The sequence below is a fragment of the Gobius niger genome (genome assembly GCF_951799975.1).
Source record: "Gobius niger genome assembly, chromosome: 2".
Taxonomy (NCBI): Eukaryota; Metazoa; Chordata; class Actinopteri; order Gobiiformes; family Gobiidae; genus Gobius; species Gobius niger.
The window spans coordinates 38,653,025-38,668,314 of record NC_136853.1 but is presented as its reverse complement, the minus strand read 5'-3'; the positions used below and the strand labels follow the sequence as shown (position 1 = coordinate 38,668,314).

General features: G+C 39.1%; 1 protein-coding gene across 2 annotated transcripts in view; it reads right to left on the bottom strand.

Annotated features, from left to right (window-relative positions):
- Positions 1-15,290, bottom strand: part of pphln1 (periphilin 1) — a 29,131-nt gene that overhangs the window by 7,978 nt on the left and 5,863 nt on the right. The window contains exons 8-10 of one of the 2 annotated variants that reach the window (XM_079552507.1): positions 14,625-14,711; positions 11,422-11,477; positions 2,585-2,728 (exon numbers count right to left, since the gene is read on the bottom strand). In XM_079552507.1, the coding sequence (XP_079408633.1) occupies positions 2,585-2,728; positions 11,422-11,477; positions 14,625-14,711 (287 nt within the window). The remainder of the gene's footprint in view (positions 1-2,584; positions 2,729-11,421; positions 11,478-14,624; positions 14,712-15,290) is intronic. The other variant, XM_079552508.1, reaches the window with a different exon arrangement.

The window sequence follows — 15,290 nt, the reverse complement described above, 5'->3', positions numbered from 1 at the left end:
GTGTGCTATCTTTCATATTCTTTAGACAACTTGTAAACTTTTGAGCACATCTGTACATAAAACATACATAGAAAAGATACAGTGCCAAACACTAACACGAGCGGAATTCTTGACTCCACTCAGCACTTTCGGAAGCCACAGAGAATTGAGCAAGTCAATCTCAGTAACTGGGTGTTTGACAAAAGATAGACTTTGACTGGAGAAAGGAAAACTTCTTTGCAGTTTTAAAAAATAGAAGATATTGATTTCAGCAAATAACAGGGGAAAAGAAAACTACAGGGTGGTACAGCATTGGCTTTGAAAAAATTGTTACACAGCCGGGAGAAGCAATATGCGGCGTAAGGTCAGGGGAGGAGAGGGGGAGGAGTGAGGACTGTGCGGGGCGCTGCTTTTTCAGCAGAAATAATGTTTAGAACAAGCATTCTCAACACCCTCAGACAGGGCATCCTCACGGTATCAATACCATAGCCATACCGTGGTACACTATGAAACTGGTGATAGTCACATCCTTCCTTTGGATAATATAGTTCTTTTTACGGTACATACAGTCACTTCACAAGATGGATGTGTAATCAGTTTCAAATCTGCAAATAATTAGAGCATCTCTTTATTGTCAATGCCAAAACGTTATAAACCAAGCTCACACTGTGGAGTAGTGCTTTAGAGTTACATAAAGATTGAAAGGAGACACAGATGGGGTAAAGACACAATAAAACAAGCTGGGGGGGTGCCGTGTCAGCAGCATAGTTACAGCGGCCTATAGGTTTTAGGCTGCTCTGTGGTGCAGCTCAATGAGAGGGCCCAGTGCGTGCTCCAGGGCAGAGCTGGCTCAGCTTTAATGGTCCCAGTAAAGCAGTGGTGGTGCTCACTGGTGCAGGAATGGCTTTCATTAGCTAACTGCGTAGAGCTGAACCTTTTGCCTGAGGCGGTTTTGCTGTTAAGTGCTCGACCTCCCAAATTTAATCACAAACCTTTATTTATCCACGCTTGGCTGTTTACTTTATTTATTTATTCTACTTAAAGCTTATTGTCCACCGTTTCCCCCAAAAGTGTATGATTTGCTCTGATTAAGCTACTCTGCCTGACAATGAACAGCATCATGTATTGTATCATTTTGAAGGCTGAAAAAAAGTTAAATGTGCATTTTATACTGAATGAATTGTGGTGTTGTTAAACAGAAGAGACTGACTACACCACCACCGACTCCTCTTTGACATTTTTCCGGATGTTTGTGATCAGAACCACTTTCACGAACTGAAGAAACAAAGAGATCACTGCAATAATACAAAATACTTTTATTTTTAAAGGGATATTTCAGGATTTTCCTAATCATCCAGAGTGTTGTTGATTTCTGAAGGTATATATTTTTGTTAATTCATACAGTCCCAACATATTTGAAGAGTTTAGTGGTGCTAGGCTAGTGCTAGGCTAGCGCATGTCTATGGTAACTAGTAGCCTGCATTAAAAACAGTCTGACCCAAGCACAGTGCACCTGGGGCAAATCACTTATTACACCAGACTACGGATATAAATGTCTGTGTTGACTGAATAATTTTGGAAATATAACCATTTTGCATTAAAAAAAAAAAAAGTTATATTTGATCAGCATCAGCTTCCTGGTTGTAAGCTACGCAGTGGCGGAGTGATCTGCGAGGTTACCGGATCTACAGTAGTTTGTTAACCTGAGGCCGCATTACTACTTTACAAAGGAGCTTTCTACAAATCAGATATGGCAACGTTTGGAGGACTATTCGATGATTTTGAAGTGATTTTTAATGCAGGCTACTAGTTACCATAGACATGTGCTAGCCTAGCACTATTAAACTCTTCAAATATAAGGACTGAATGAACACCACTCTGGATAACTAGGAAATCAGGTCCTATGTCAAAAATCCTGAAATATCCCTTTAATCCGGTCCAAGCAAAGTAAAAAGTACCGGTAACCATCATAAAAGCATCGTAAAGTTGTACTTTTGACTCGTTACCTTCTACTACAGCAAACGAAGCAGTGAATATTAAGATGCACCTACCAAGGTGCCTGGTGGTTGGAAAACTTTCTCGTCATGCTTTGTTATGAACATAATAAAGTGGCTGTTCCAGCGCTGCTAAAAGTTAAAAGTATCCAAAAACCCAAAGCAGCTTCATTACCAAGAAAATATGCCATGGTCTAACCATATGTGTCACATTTATAGAAAGGCATTACACTTGCATCGATTCAATGTCAATATGGGAAATGGTGCAAGTCTTTCAGTCTGAGACCACAGTGAGAATATGGCACAACTACTGTGTAGTAACATGACTAATGCAGAAGCCGGTCTTAGTGGAGTACCACAATTTCGACTTTATTTTGGCTTTGCATGTCCAAAATGGAGACAAAATATACTGTGCAAAACATTGAATGATGATGTGAGGTGTGAATTTAGTTTTATGGCTTCTTTGATAGACTTTCCCCTGATCTTGCCAATGAATGCACGATAAAGCTCTCCATAAGTCCCCATTTTAATTTTCTCTTTTTTCTTGTGTTATTTTTTTATAAACTATACAATTCACACAGTACTATAAATTAGTCTTTGCAGGGATTTACCTTCTCAATCTCTTGTGCTTTTGTTGCTATGGCTGTGGCTCGTCGCTCCTGAAGGCTCTCAGTAGATTTTTGGATTTCTTCTTGGTTTATGACGGGAACAACCTGCTTTTCTTCATGTTCGGCTTCAGGCAGGTGGACCTCCTCCTAGATAGAGATCAATAAACGGACATGATTTTACACAACAGAATCAATCATAAACCAGCAGCATAAACACAACCGTGCGGCAAGACACAAGAGGATTAACAATGTAATAAAAGAGATGTATCCGACCAATTACTGCCCAAAGACTCAAGTCAGCGACCACTCAGCACAACGTTCTGACAACCATAGACCATTCATCTTCGCAGGGATCACAGAAATCAAGCGCAATCATCCAAGACCATCATAAAAGATCCATTGAAGGCTTTGTTATTGGTACCAAGATACAAGAGGTACTGTTAAGGATGCAGCACACAATAATTGGCATGTGAGCCATTTCCAAGCGCACGGATAGAATGTCCAGACGAACTACGGGTCATTAAATCGATGGACTGAAAACCTGCCCACTGCAGTGAATAAACAGAGCAGTAGAGAAATTGGGCCAGCTTGGATAGCAAATGTAACGTAACTATGGTTGTATAAAAGGCTGAATGGGAGCGCTGAATTGGCCAGGCATGGCTAAAGACGGCTCGTACATACAAGGGTAAGGGACAAAGTCATATTAAATCTCCACTTGAATGATGAAGGCAATTACAGGCAATAGTACATCTCTGACAACTCATAAAACTTCCTGCCTTCATTCCGATTCACTCCCGGCTTAAAGGTTCACTGTGTACGCTCATCGAGTATCCAGTTCGTCAGGGTCCAGCCTACACAGCCGCGGTGAAAAGACCCGTCCAGATCTCCAGCTTCACTGGGGAACAAAGCTATGCAACAGAAGCCTGGAAGATTTGTCCCAAGCCAATGCAAAGTGAATCCTTATTAATTGAGGTTGTTTATGAGCCAACTTCTTACAATTATTTGATTCCGCATTAAAAATATACTAAGCAAAAATCAGCATGGTTAAATAAAAAGATTTACATCCCTGTTATGTGTGATGTCACAGGAGGAAACTATCTTTAGAAACAGTAGGATTATTGTGAGCCAGGCAAGTTGTTTTTGAAAAGTGTAAGAAATGGTAAATGATCATCAATTATATAGCGCTTTTCTACCTGCTTTTAGCACTCAAAGCGCTTTACTTCAAGGAACCACTCACCCATTCACACTCTCATTCATACATCAGTGTACGCAGACACTGGAGGCAAGGTGGGCGAAGTGTCTTGCCCAAGGACACAACGACAGTGTGGGATTCGAACCACCGATCCTCCAAACACAAGACGTCCCGCTCTACTCTCTGCGCCACCATTTTATTATTTACAAATGTAAATATTAAGAGATTAAAAGCACGGCTGTGGCAATACGGTGAAATGCTGAAGGTGCCAGACAAAGCCAATACTGCAGCGGCACAGGCTTTATGAAACCTCAGAGAAGACATCCATGTCAACACTGTGCTTCAATACATTGACCACAGGTACATTTATCATATTATATTCTAAAGGTTAACTTACGGCTAACGCGAAGCATGCTGTTATAATCATGAGTCATTTCTGGAGTTTTGAGTCTATAGCTGGACAAATGCAGTGACCGACTGTGAAGACTGCAGTCCTCTTGCTGCTCTAGGACATTAGCAACAGCTCTCTGCACCTATGGCCTTATTATAAACCTTTTAAAGGATAGAATGATGATTATGGGCACTTTATGTTGAGTAGTTTATTTGTTAAGGGTTGTTTTCTTTTTTCAGACTTTTGTTCAGTATCGCCGTCAAAGTACAGCAGTATATATTCGTGGACTATTATTCAACAGCAAAAAGTAAAGGTTTAGAAACTTCAAAAACTATGTCTCTAGTTCAGTTTTAGGGTGTCTTCCAAATGTTCACCCTAGTGTGTCAGAACGATATAAAGCTGCTTAGAGTTCACAAATTGTTCAGTTTGTTTTTTCGTTTGGTCTTTTAATGTATTGCTTCCACTATGCTCTAGTGTTTGATCCAAAGAGACAAACAATGGTCAAGAAATTTCAATAAACATTTTGATTAAAACACAAAATAATGCAAACTAAATTGACTATAACTATGAACTATAACTGAATAAAAAATAATAAAAATCTACACATTTCACCATGTTAAAGCAGTACTAAGTTACTTCTTTACCTTAATAAATCTTTTCCGTAGTCCTTCTACAGGTAATACAAGTGTTAATATGATTGGGGGGGGTCTTTCATCTCCCCCTGGTGTCTCTGGCCAGAAAACCGCAATTGCAACTTTCCTGCCACCGAACCGGAGCCACCAAGACACACTAATGGAATCACGAAGAAGAAGCTAACATCCTAACGGGCAAAGCTAACTGCGGGCTAGCACCACTTAAACAGTATTTACAGCCAAGTTTGAGTAAAAGAAAAAAAATCTATTGTGTAATTAGATGTAAAATATCCCTCTCCCCCTTTAGTATTTACTCTCACGGACAATTAATGAGTAAAAACGCAACATGCTACAACACCTGCAGTGGCGCTTATGGCCAACTTAGATTAGCTGCTATTGTTCATTTACACTCTTGATTGATTGATTTTTATGTGAAAAGTCTGGAGATTTTGAAAGAGATTTTTAGTTCCAGCACCAGAGCGGAGCCTCGGCCGTTTAACTCAATTTTCATACATAAGGTAACTCAATGCACCATTTGAGTTCTACCAAACATTTTTCCTTCTTCAGCATCACAAGTACTGTATTTCATCTTGGCTTGTCTGTTTTAGCTAAAAACAAGTGCGATGAACTTTATTTTTAATATTTTCATTTATTTCGTCAGGTCAGGGACAATGCACATCAGTTTAGAAAAGAAAACAGTCATGTGCCATCTTTGTTTTTTACCATAATTGGAGTTGATGTTACAATTATAATCATAATCAACCAGTTTTGCAAGTTATGAGTTTAGAAGTGATAAAAGAAATGCACTGGGGACAGACTAGCGGATTAATGCGATACTTTTTGTCTTCCTTCTCAGTTCATGTTTGTTTGTGATTAATAAGAAATTAAAATCCCTTTGTAGATCATTGAAGGTGCCAGACAAAGCCAATATTGCAGCGGCACAGGCTTTATGAAACCTCCGAGAAGACATCCATGTCAACACTGTGCTTCAATATTTATTTATTTATCATATTATATTCTAAAGGTTAACTCACGGCTAACGCGAAGCATACTGTTATAATCATGAGTCATTTCTGGAGTTTTGAGTCTATAGCTGGACAAATGCAGTGACCGACTGTGAAGACTGCAGTCCTCTTGCTGCTCTAGGACATTAGCAACAGCTCTCTGCACCTATGGCCTTATTATAAACCTTTTAAAGGATAGAATGATGATTATGGGCACTTTATGTTGAGTAGTTTATTTGTCAAGGGTTGTTTTGTTTTTTCAGACTTTTGTTCAGTATCGCCGTCAAAGTACAGCAGTATATATATTCGTGGACTATTATTCAACAGCAAAAAGTAAAGGTTTAGAAACTTCAAAAACTATGTCTCCAGTTCAGTTTTAGGGTGTCTTCCAAATGTTCACCCTAGTGTGTCAGAACGATATAAAGCTGCTTAGAGTTCACAAATTGTTCAGTTTGTTTTTTCGTTTGGTCTTTTAATGTATTGCTTCCACTATTCTCTAGTGTTTGATCCAAAGAGACAAACAATGGTCAAGAAATTTCAATAAACATTTTGATTAAAACACAAAATAATGCAAACTAAATTGACTATAACTATGAACTATAACTGAATAAAAAATAATAAAAATCTACACATTTCATCATGTTAAAGCAGTACTAAGTTACTTCTTTACCTTAATAAATCTTTTCCGTAGTCCTTCTACAGGTAATACAAGTGTTAATATGATTGGGGGGGGTCTTTCATCTCCCCCTGGTGTCTCTGGCCAGAAAACCGCAATTGCAACTTTCCTGCCACCGAACCGGAGCCACCAAGACACACTAATGGAATCACGAAGAAGAAGCTAACATCCTAACGGGCAAAGCTAACTGCGGGCTAGCACCACTTAAACAGTATTTACAGCCAAGTTTGAGTAAAAGAAAAAAAATCTATTGTGTAATTAGATGTAAAATATCCCTCTCCCCCTTTAGTATTTACTCTCACGGACAATTAATGAGTAAAAACGCAACATGCTACAACACCTGCAGTGGCGCTTATGGCCAACTTAGATTAGCTGCTATTGTTCATTTACACTCTTGATTGATTGATTTTTATGTGAAAAGTCTGGAGATTTTGAAAGGGATTTTTAGTTCCAGCACCAGAGCGGAGCCTCGGCCATTTAACTCAATTTTCATACATAAGGTAACTCAATGCACCATTTGAGTTCTACCAAACATTTCTCCTTGTGCAGCATCACAAGTACTGTATTTCATCTTGGCTTGTCTGTTTTAGCTAAAAACAGGTGCGATGAACTTTATTTTTAATATTTTCATTTATTTCGTCAGGTCAGGGACAATGCACATCAGTTTAGAAAAGAAAACAGTCATGTGCCATCTTTGTTTTTTACCATAATTGGAGTTGATGTTACAATTATAATCATAATCAACCAGTTTTGCAAGTTATGAGTTTAGAAGTGATAAAAGAAATGCACTGGGGACAGACTAACGGATTAATGCAATACTTTTTGTCTTCCTTCTCAGTTCATGTTTGTTTGTGATTAATAAGAAATTAAAATCCCTTTGTAGAACATTGAAGTTGCCAGACAAAGAAAATACTGCAGTGGCACAGGCTTTATGAAACCTCCGAGAAGACATCCATGTCAACACTGTGCTTCAATACATTGACCACAGGTACATTTATCATATTATATTTTAAAGGTTAACTTACGGCTAACGCGAAGCATACTGTTATAATCATGAGTCATTTCTGGAGTTTTGAGTCTATAGCTGGACAAATGCAGTGACCGACTGTGAAGACTGCAGTCCTCCTGCTGCTCTAGGACATTAGCAACAGCTCTCTGCACCTATGGCCTTATTATAAACCTTTTAAAGGATAGAATGATGATTATGGGCACTTTATGTTGAGTAGTTTATTTGTTAAGGGTTGTTTTCTTTTTTCAGACTTTTGTTCAGTATCGCCGTCAAAGTACAGCAGTATATATTCGTGGACTATTATTCAACAGCAGAAAGTAAAGGTTTAGAAACTTCAAAAACTATGTCTCTAGTTCAGTTTTAGGGTGTCTTCCAAATGTTCACCCTAGTGTGTCAGAACGATATAAAGCTGCTTAGAGTTCACAAATTGTTCAGTTTGTTTTTTCGTTTGGTCTTTTAATGCATTGCTTCCACTATTCTCTAGTGTTTGATCCAAAGAGACAAACAATAGTCAAGAAATTTCAATAAACATTTTGATTAAAACACAAAATAATGCAAACTAAATTGATATAAACTATATTTGAATTAAAAAAATAAAAATCTACACATTTCACCATGTTAAAGCAGTACCAATTTACTTGTTTACCTAAATAAATCTTTTTCCGTAGTCCTTCTGCAGGTAAAACAAGTGTTAATAGGATGATTGGGGGGTCTTTCATCTCCCCCTGGTGTCTCTGGCCAGAAAACATTGGCCAGACACACAAATGGAATCACGAAGAAGAAGCTAACATGCTAACGGGCAAAGCTAACTGCGGGCTAGCACCACTTAAACAGTATTTACAGCCAAGTTTGAGTAAAAAAAAAAAAGTCCATTGTGTAATTAGATGTAAAATATCCCTCTCCCCCTTTGTCTTTTTCTGTCTGCGTAGTATTTACTCTCACGGACAATTAATGAGTAAAAAACGCAACATGCTACAACACCTGCAGTGGCGCTTATGGCCTCTAGGGGCATGAGTTACTTAGTACTGCTTTAATACAACACTACCTTACTGAACACATAGATTTAGGTTGTCAGGCAGGTTAAAGAAAACCAACTGCCACTTATCCAACGGGCAAGAATGTCAAAGTGCTCAAATGTAAAGTCTTATAAATAAAAAAAAGCCATTCTACAACACAGGCTTCCTCAAATCTTATACATTTGAGTATCCTGACTTTAATACTTTAACTACACAAATACCTTCCCATGCTCTTGTTCGCAGTTGTGTATTTTTCAAACTGATAAGTCACTGAACACATTAAAGATAAGATAAAGTTGGAGGGTCTTCCTCTTATGATCAAAGCCAGAAGAATAAACTCTCTTTAAAGCCGTTATCTTTCACTGATTTTAAATAAACAAATTACAAGCCGGCGAATCACTCGGGACACAGAGGACAGAGACATCAAGTAATGCAGGGTGCAAGTGTGACCGAAATGAAATAAAAGATTAAGGCACTAAAATCCTTAAAAAAAACATGTCTAAAATAAGACCATGGATTCCCCCCCCCCACATGAACAATTACTGTGTTTACGCAGATCATTTTCACAACATTTGGTACGACTATGACTCATTTCCTTCTGCAGCTAGAAACAAAAGCTTATTTTGACCTTTGGAATAACTGCAGCAGCCCGGCATCCACCCAACAGACCTCCCCCCCCCGGTCCCCTCGCTGCCCCCAAACCGGCTCCATGAATCCTCTGTGTCTGTTAGATCCGCTCCACCTCAGCAGGCGGCCGAGCGGGGCCATTAGTGAAAGCTATAACCGGGGGGGCACGGCTACACTTTGATCTCCCAAAAGGTTAGAGGTTCGTGCTCTAGAACGGAGAAAGACAATGTGCCATTTTGAATACGTGTGTGTGTGTGTGGACGGGACAGGGGTGTGGCAGGTCTGCATCTCTCATCACGCCCTTTGATTTGGCTTCAGGAAATACCCATTTGGAGGACGGCACTGGTATTTGTCGTGTCAGAGCTTTCATTTGTCGATGATCAGTGGAAACATCGTGAAAAAACAAGTGTGTCAGGTTTACTTTGCAGAAGAAAATATCGCTAAGTGCTTATGGGTCTTACTAAAACATGTTACTTTAACTACTACTAATAAATAAACTAATTTTCTACCTCTATTTTCATATCATTTTCAACTCATAAACTGACTAGAAGATTGTGCTTTTAATTTACAACGTTATTTTCTACTTGCTGCATCTCAAGAGCCCTGTAGTGACAGTTCGCAACAAGTCCACACTTAGGACTGAGAAAGGAAATGAGTGTTCATTGATTGAACCAAACTGACCAAAACACATGCTGACAGGATCCCCGAGGAGGCTGAGGTCTGTGGCCGAGATCGAATGATAAAGTCTGGACTGGGGTTACAGACCCGCTCCTCACTGGGTGGTCACAGCCCAAACCAACTCCATCTAATCACATTTGATACAATTTCCACTGCTTTGGTATAGGCCGGGAGATCATATCAGCACGACGAGGGCCGAGCTGCATGACAGGTGGCAGATGCCGACGCGTTTTAAAAAGAGCAACTTTGTGGGGACCGCGTTGTCGACATATGATCTGTTTTGACTTCATTACAAGCTCCAGTGATTGAAGTCTGCTTACGCCACCGGTAAACAAAGCACAGGCTCGATGGCTTTCAAGCTCTGCATGAGTGCCATTTTAAAAGCCATTAACATACTTCAATGCAACTAAACGCTTATTAGAAGGACGGGCCCTAAGAAGTTCCAGATGAATTTGGCAGTGGAGTGACCAGCACAGGGTTGTGTAAGATAAAGGTTTAAAATAGTGAAACACTGGACTTTATTGGTTTGTAAAATATTCTGTCAAGTCTCACTGTACACGGTAAGTATATTGTATGTAAGGGATAATGCAGGACGAGGTGTCCATTATCAGAAATAACTGGACGATGCAGAAGCGTGAATGGAGTCCAGTTATTCTGATAATGGACACCTCGTCGTGCATTATCCCACTTATACCATGGTCCCGCCAACTGTTCATTGGGGCCAGTTTTACCTGAAAGTAGTTCCAGGTTAATTTGTCTATCGTTACTATGGAAACTGTTGCCGGGCTAGGTGTACAGTATGTAAGGATTAAACAACTCGGAGCCGTGCATTAGACGTTGGACGGTTCACGCCTCTGCGTCGTCCAGTTATTTCTGATAATGGACACCTCGTCGTGCATTATCCCTTACATAATGCACGACGCGGAGTCAAGTGCATTATAACCGTCTAATGCACGGCTCCGAGTTGTTTAATCCGCTTATACCATGGTCCCACAAACATAACATTTTATAACAAATGTTTTTTTCATTCACTAAACTCACTAAATAAGCCAAACTACCGGGACTATTTTATGTGGGTTATTAGCAGATCACTGAAGGCTCGTCTCAGAGTGAGCCATTCTCTGCTGCTGTGAGGATTGTATGTACGTCAGAAAATAATGAATAGTGCCTTAACCGTTTTCAATAGAAATGGAAAGCTCATATTTTATTAACAGTCGGCTAACCTAGCTGCTCACTCTCCTCTGCTTCCCATTCATCAAAAGTTTTGTTTTGGCCAAAAACGTTGAAATTAACCACAAAATCCATCTCATTCATTCCTGTCAGTCACTAATTAAGCGTTTATCTGATTCAGCTGTGTTATGCGTTACTATGGCGATGCCCACAGCGGTGTGATATCCCAGTGATTTGACTACCGGACTACGTGTGCGGTTATACGAAAATAATGCACGCTTGTTAGCACCCTCCAGCCAATCAGAATCGAGTGTTCACCCAGACCATGGTATAAAATCTATGACGATACTGACTTGCAATAAAGACAAACTGCAATCTAATATTTATCCAAATCTGTGCTGCCCTATATCTGAACAAGATATTAAGAAAAAACAAAACCACTCACCTTGCTTGGAGATGCACTACGTGGTGAGCCTTCCCTTGAAAGCCCAGGAATTTTGTCTGTAATGAACAAAAACAAGACATTACGCTTAAACTGGTCAACTTCATTTCTAATGAGTTGGTTTAGGAAGATGGGGAGCCAAGAAAAGACTGAAAAGAAGGCGCTACGTTGAAAAGTCTGAGGAAAAGGGTTGACTGGTTCCACAATCCAGACAGGTACCTAACCATCAGGCAGTCAGGAGTCACTGCACCATCTCCAGCGGCTGAACTGACTCTGATTTTCACTTGGACAATACTTCTACTCACATTTGTTTTTTTTTTTAGTCAGCAGTTGAGTGTTTTAAGGTTTCATTTCATCCTTATATATGTATTACTTTAGAGGGTGTCGATTGGATTTATTGTTTTTATTCGTTTTTACTGTCTTAAAGGGATATTTCAGGATTTTTGACACAGGGCCTCATTTCCTAGTTATCCAGAGTGTTGCTGATTTCTGATATTTTTTTTGTAATTCATGCAGTTCTTATATTTGAAGAGTTTCGTGGCGCTAGGCTAATGCAAGGCTAGCACATTTCTACGATGTCAGCTAGCCTGCATTAAAAACAGACCCACTCCACACTTATAACGCCAAACTAACGATATAAATGTCTGTGTCGATAGAATAATTTGAACCCTTTTAGACTTGACTTTATTTATGTGTGGTAAATAAGTTCATATTCCACCAGAAAATTAATCTGGCTAACGCTAGTAGTAGTTTATTTAGGATTTTTTTTAAAAGTTAATTTGATCAAACATGACAGCAGCAGACGCAACGCTATTTTTCAATCAAGCTTTAGACCGTGTTCTAAATAGTTTAGCTCGAAAGTGCAGACGCATGATTCGTAGCGCCGAATAAACAGCTATGGACGATCGTAAACCACACCTCTCCTACGAGAAAATGAATTGGTGGTCCCCAGACTAAATATCACTTGTGATTTTAGTATGGCGTTAGCCAGGCTACCAGAAAATGGCAAAAAAGAGTGAAAATTGTGTTTCTCTAAAGATTCTATTTTCCCCCTTGGCAAAGCCACGCCCCCTTCTATGACGAGATCCGGCGTTATAAGTGATTTGCCTCAGGTGCACTGTGGAGCGGGTCAGACTGTTTTTAATGCAGGCTAGCTGATACCATAGAAATGCGCTAGCCTTGCACTAGCCTAACACAACGTAACTCATCAAATATAAGAACTGCATGAATTACACAAAAAAACATCTCCAGAAATCAGCAACACTCTGGATTAGCCTGGCAAAAGCCAGACTGACTTTATTTATGTATTTATAAATACATATAAAGACATGTATCTCTTAACATGGAGGAGCAGTCTGGCTTGTGCCAGGCTAACTCTGGATAACTAGGAAATGAGGCCCTATGTCAAAATCCTGAAATATCCCTTTAACTCTTTCTCTGCACTCTCTCTTAACCGAGGAATCTCCGGCAGCCAGCAGACTCACTGTCTAGGAACAAATGATCTTTGAAGGCCAGGGCACAGAAGACAAACGTTGCAATTTGAAAGATTTGACTTCAGGAATATCCATCAGACACCCGACACCCTCTCTCTCTGCTCCACACGACCAAGTGGCATCTTTATGAAGCTTGACAAAGTGGTCGGCAGTTGTGCGGAGGTGGGTCGGCTGCCGGACGCATTAGTGACGCTTTCTGTCAGTCTCAGATAACCAGAGCCGTGTAAAGGTTAAGTTTAAGGATTAGAAGATTAAAATACAGGGTGTTATGAAGATTTACTGCGGAAAAGGAATGACACCTTTATAGTGTATGACGGGCATTAGGTGTTCGGTGCTTTAACAGCCAATATTTCAGTCTCGCCTATTGCGTTTTACTACTGGATCATCAGAATTCATTTTTAAGATTGCAAAATTCTAAAAAAAAAATGGAAATCCAAAGAAAATCAGAAGACGTCAGCACTGGAGATGGAGCAAAGGAAAGACAAAGAGACAAACTTGGTTTACGCCACAACAACACATGTAAAATTGTTAGTTACCAAATGAGTATTATGAAACAGCGTCTACGCTACAGGTTTAAAAGCTACTGCAAAGAGTCACAGTGGCTACGTTTACATGGTCAGAAAAATCAGAAAATCAACTGTAATCAGAGCGGATGCATTTATATGCCAGGCAAAAGCAGGTACATTTTAATGCTTTTTAATGCCAATTTAATGCCCAAATACTATATTTTAATGCCAAAAATGTCGAAAGAATCAGTGTATATTTGATTTTTGGTTTATAAAGATTTGCAAAGATTTCATCAAACATAGGAAAGAGAATTCGACAAAAACAGGCAACTTGTGCAAAAAGATGTGGTCAATTTCAGCCAAAACAGCAACTGAATATGTTTAAGACCATAACTTTGATCTTTTTGATGAACTTATAGAGTAAAAATTGTTGAGCAATGCCACATTTTTACAATAAATTTAGATTTTATGCTTTTAATGAGATTTAAGGCCTTGATTTTGGCACAATTCATTTAATGGCTTTTAATGCTTTTTAATGCCCTGCGGAAACCATGTATACAGTGTCTACTTGATAATCCAAACTGTCTGGTTTCCATATTTGGATGTGGAGTCAAAGTGCTCCGTGTGGCCATGACCTCTACTCTATTCAACAGTCCAGGGTTCAAGCCAAACTAACTGTGTGTAATTTTCTTTTTTTTCATTATTCATAGCCAAGTAAAACACAAATAGCACAAACTGTGCTTAATCGTTTGTATAGATGTTACAGAAATCCAAACAATGCGGGACTCATGTATTTTGTATCTTATTTGTTGCTGTCAGTATGTTTACTTTCTTTCATTCTTTGTCTTTGCAACAACTTTGTGGACAAAGATGGACAAAGATTGGAAACAAATCAGAGGACATAAATATCAGATTCTGCAGTTTAGATGACACTTAAATAAAAACTCTAATAAGTTCTCAAGAAATCAGATGACGATCGGACTTTTGGTCTGCATATAAACGTAGCCAATGACTCTAGATTAACTAGTGACGTATGGTAACTATGGGTGAAATAGTAATAAACAAAAAAATCAACCATTTTCATTCAGAAGAAGAATGTGCTACAAGATACGTTCTAAAAATCAAATAGGTTTGACAGCTACAAATAGAAGAAACAGATTATCCTGCTTTCACCCAGGTTTAGGCAGTCATTGTTCGATGTACCGACCCAAAGTTTCATGTCCACTCTGTTGAGAATACAGCGCCCCCCAAACGTATTCAGAGAGACCTGCATGCCCCTCTGCAGAGTCCGTACCTGAAAATCCAATGATTCAGACGGTCAGTCATCGTATTTTACAATAATAGAGTTATCATGATGGGAGAGAATATATGACCCATCCTGTTCATTACGTATAGTAAGTAAGTACATTCATTTTAAGCTCTCCTATTAAAGTGCATGTGACACAGTAGACACAATTTTTGCTAAAAAAGTCAACGATTTTATTTTAGGTTTTGCTAAAGATTGTACCCAGTTTTCTTTAGTTTGGCCATTTTTGTGATGTTTATAGTTTCACTTCCTTAATGGACACCGACAGGATGTGGCATAGATACAGACGGCATCTCTGGAATCGTCCATATATGGTCACGTTTGAAAACAGTTAAGGGGGAAAACAATTTGGAGAAAAATCTAAACTTTCTCTAATTATTCAAAAACTACTTTAACAAATGCTGAATTATGAATAGTTTTCTACTAAATAAACAGCCCATTAAAACATAAATAACAGAGAATGCTAACTTGATGTTTTATGTTAGCATTGGGCTAATGCTAACGGTTAGGTAGTGCTAGCTACAACTGCCGTTTTTTCACTTCTACTGAACAATCTGCTGTGAATAA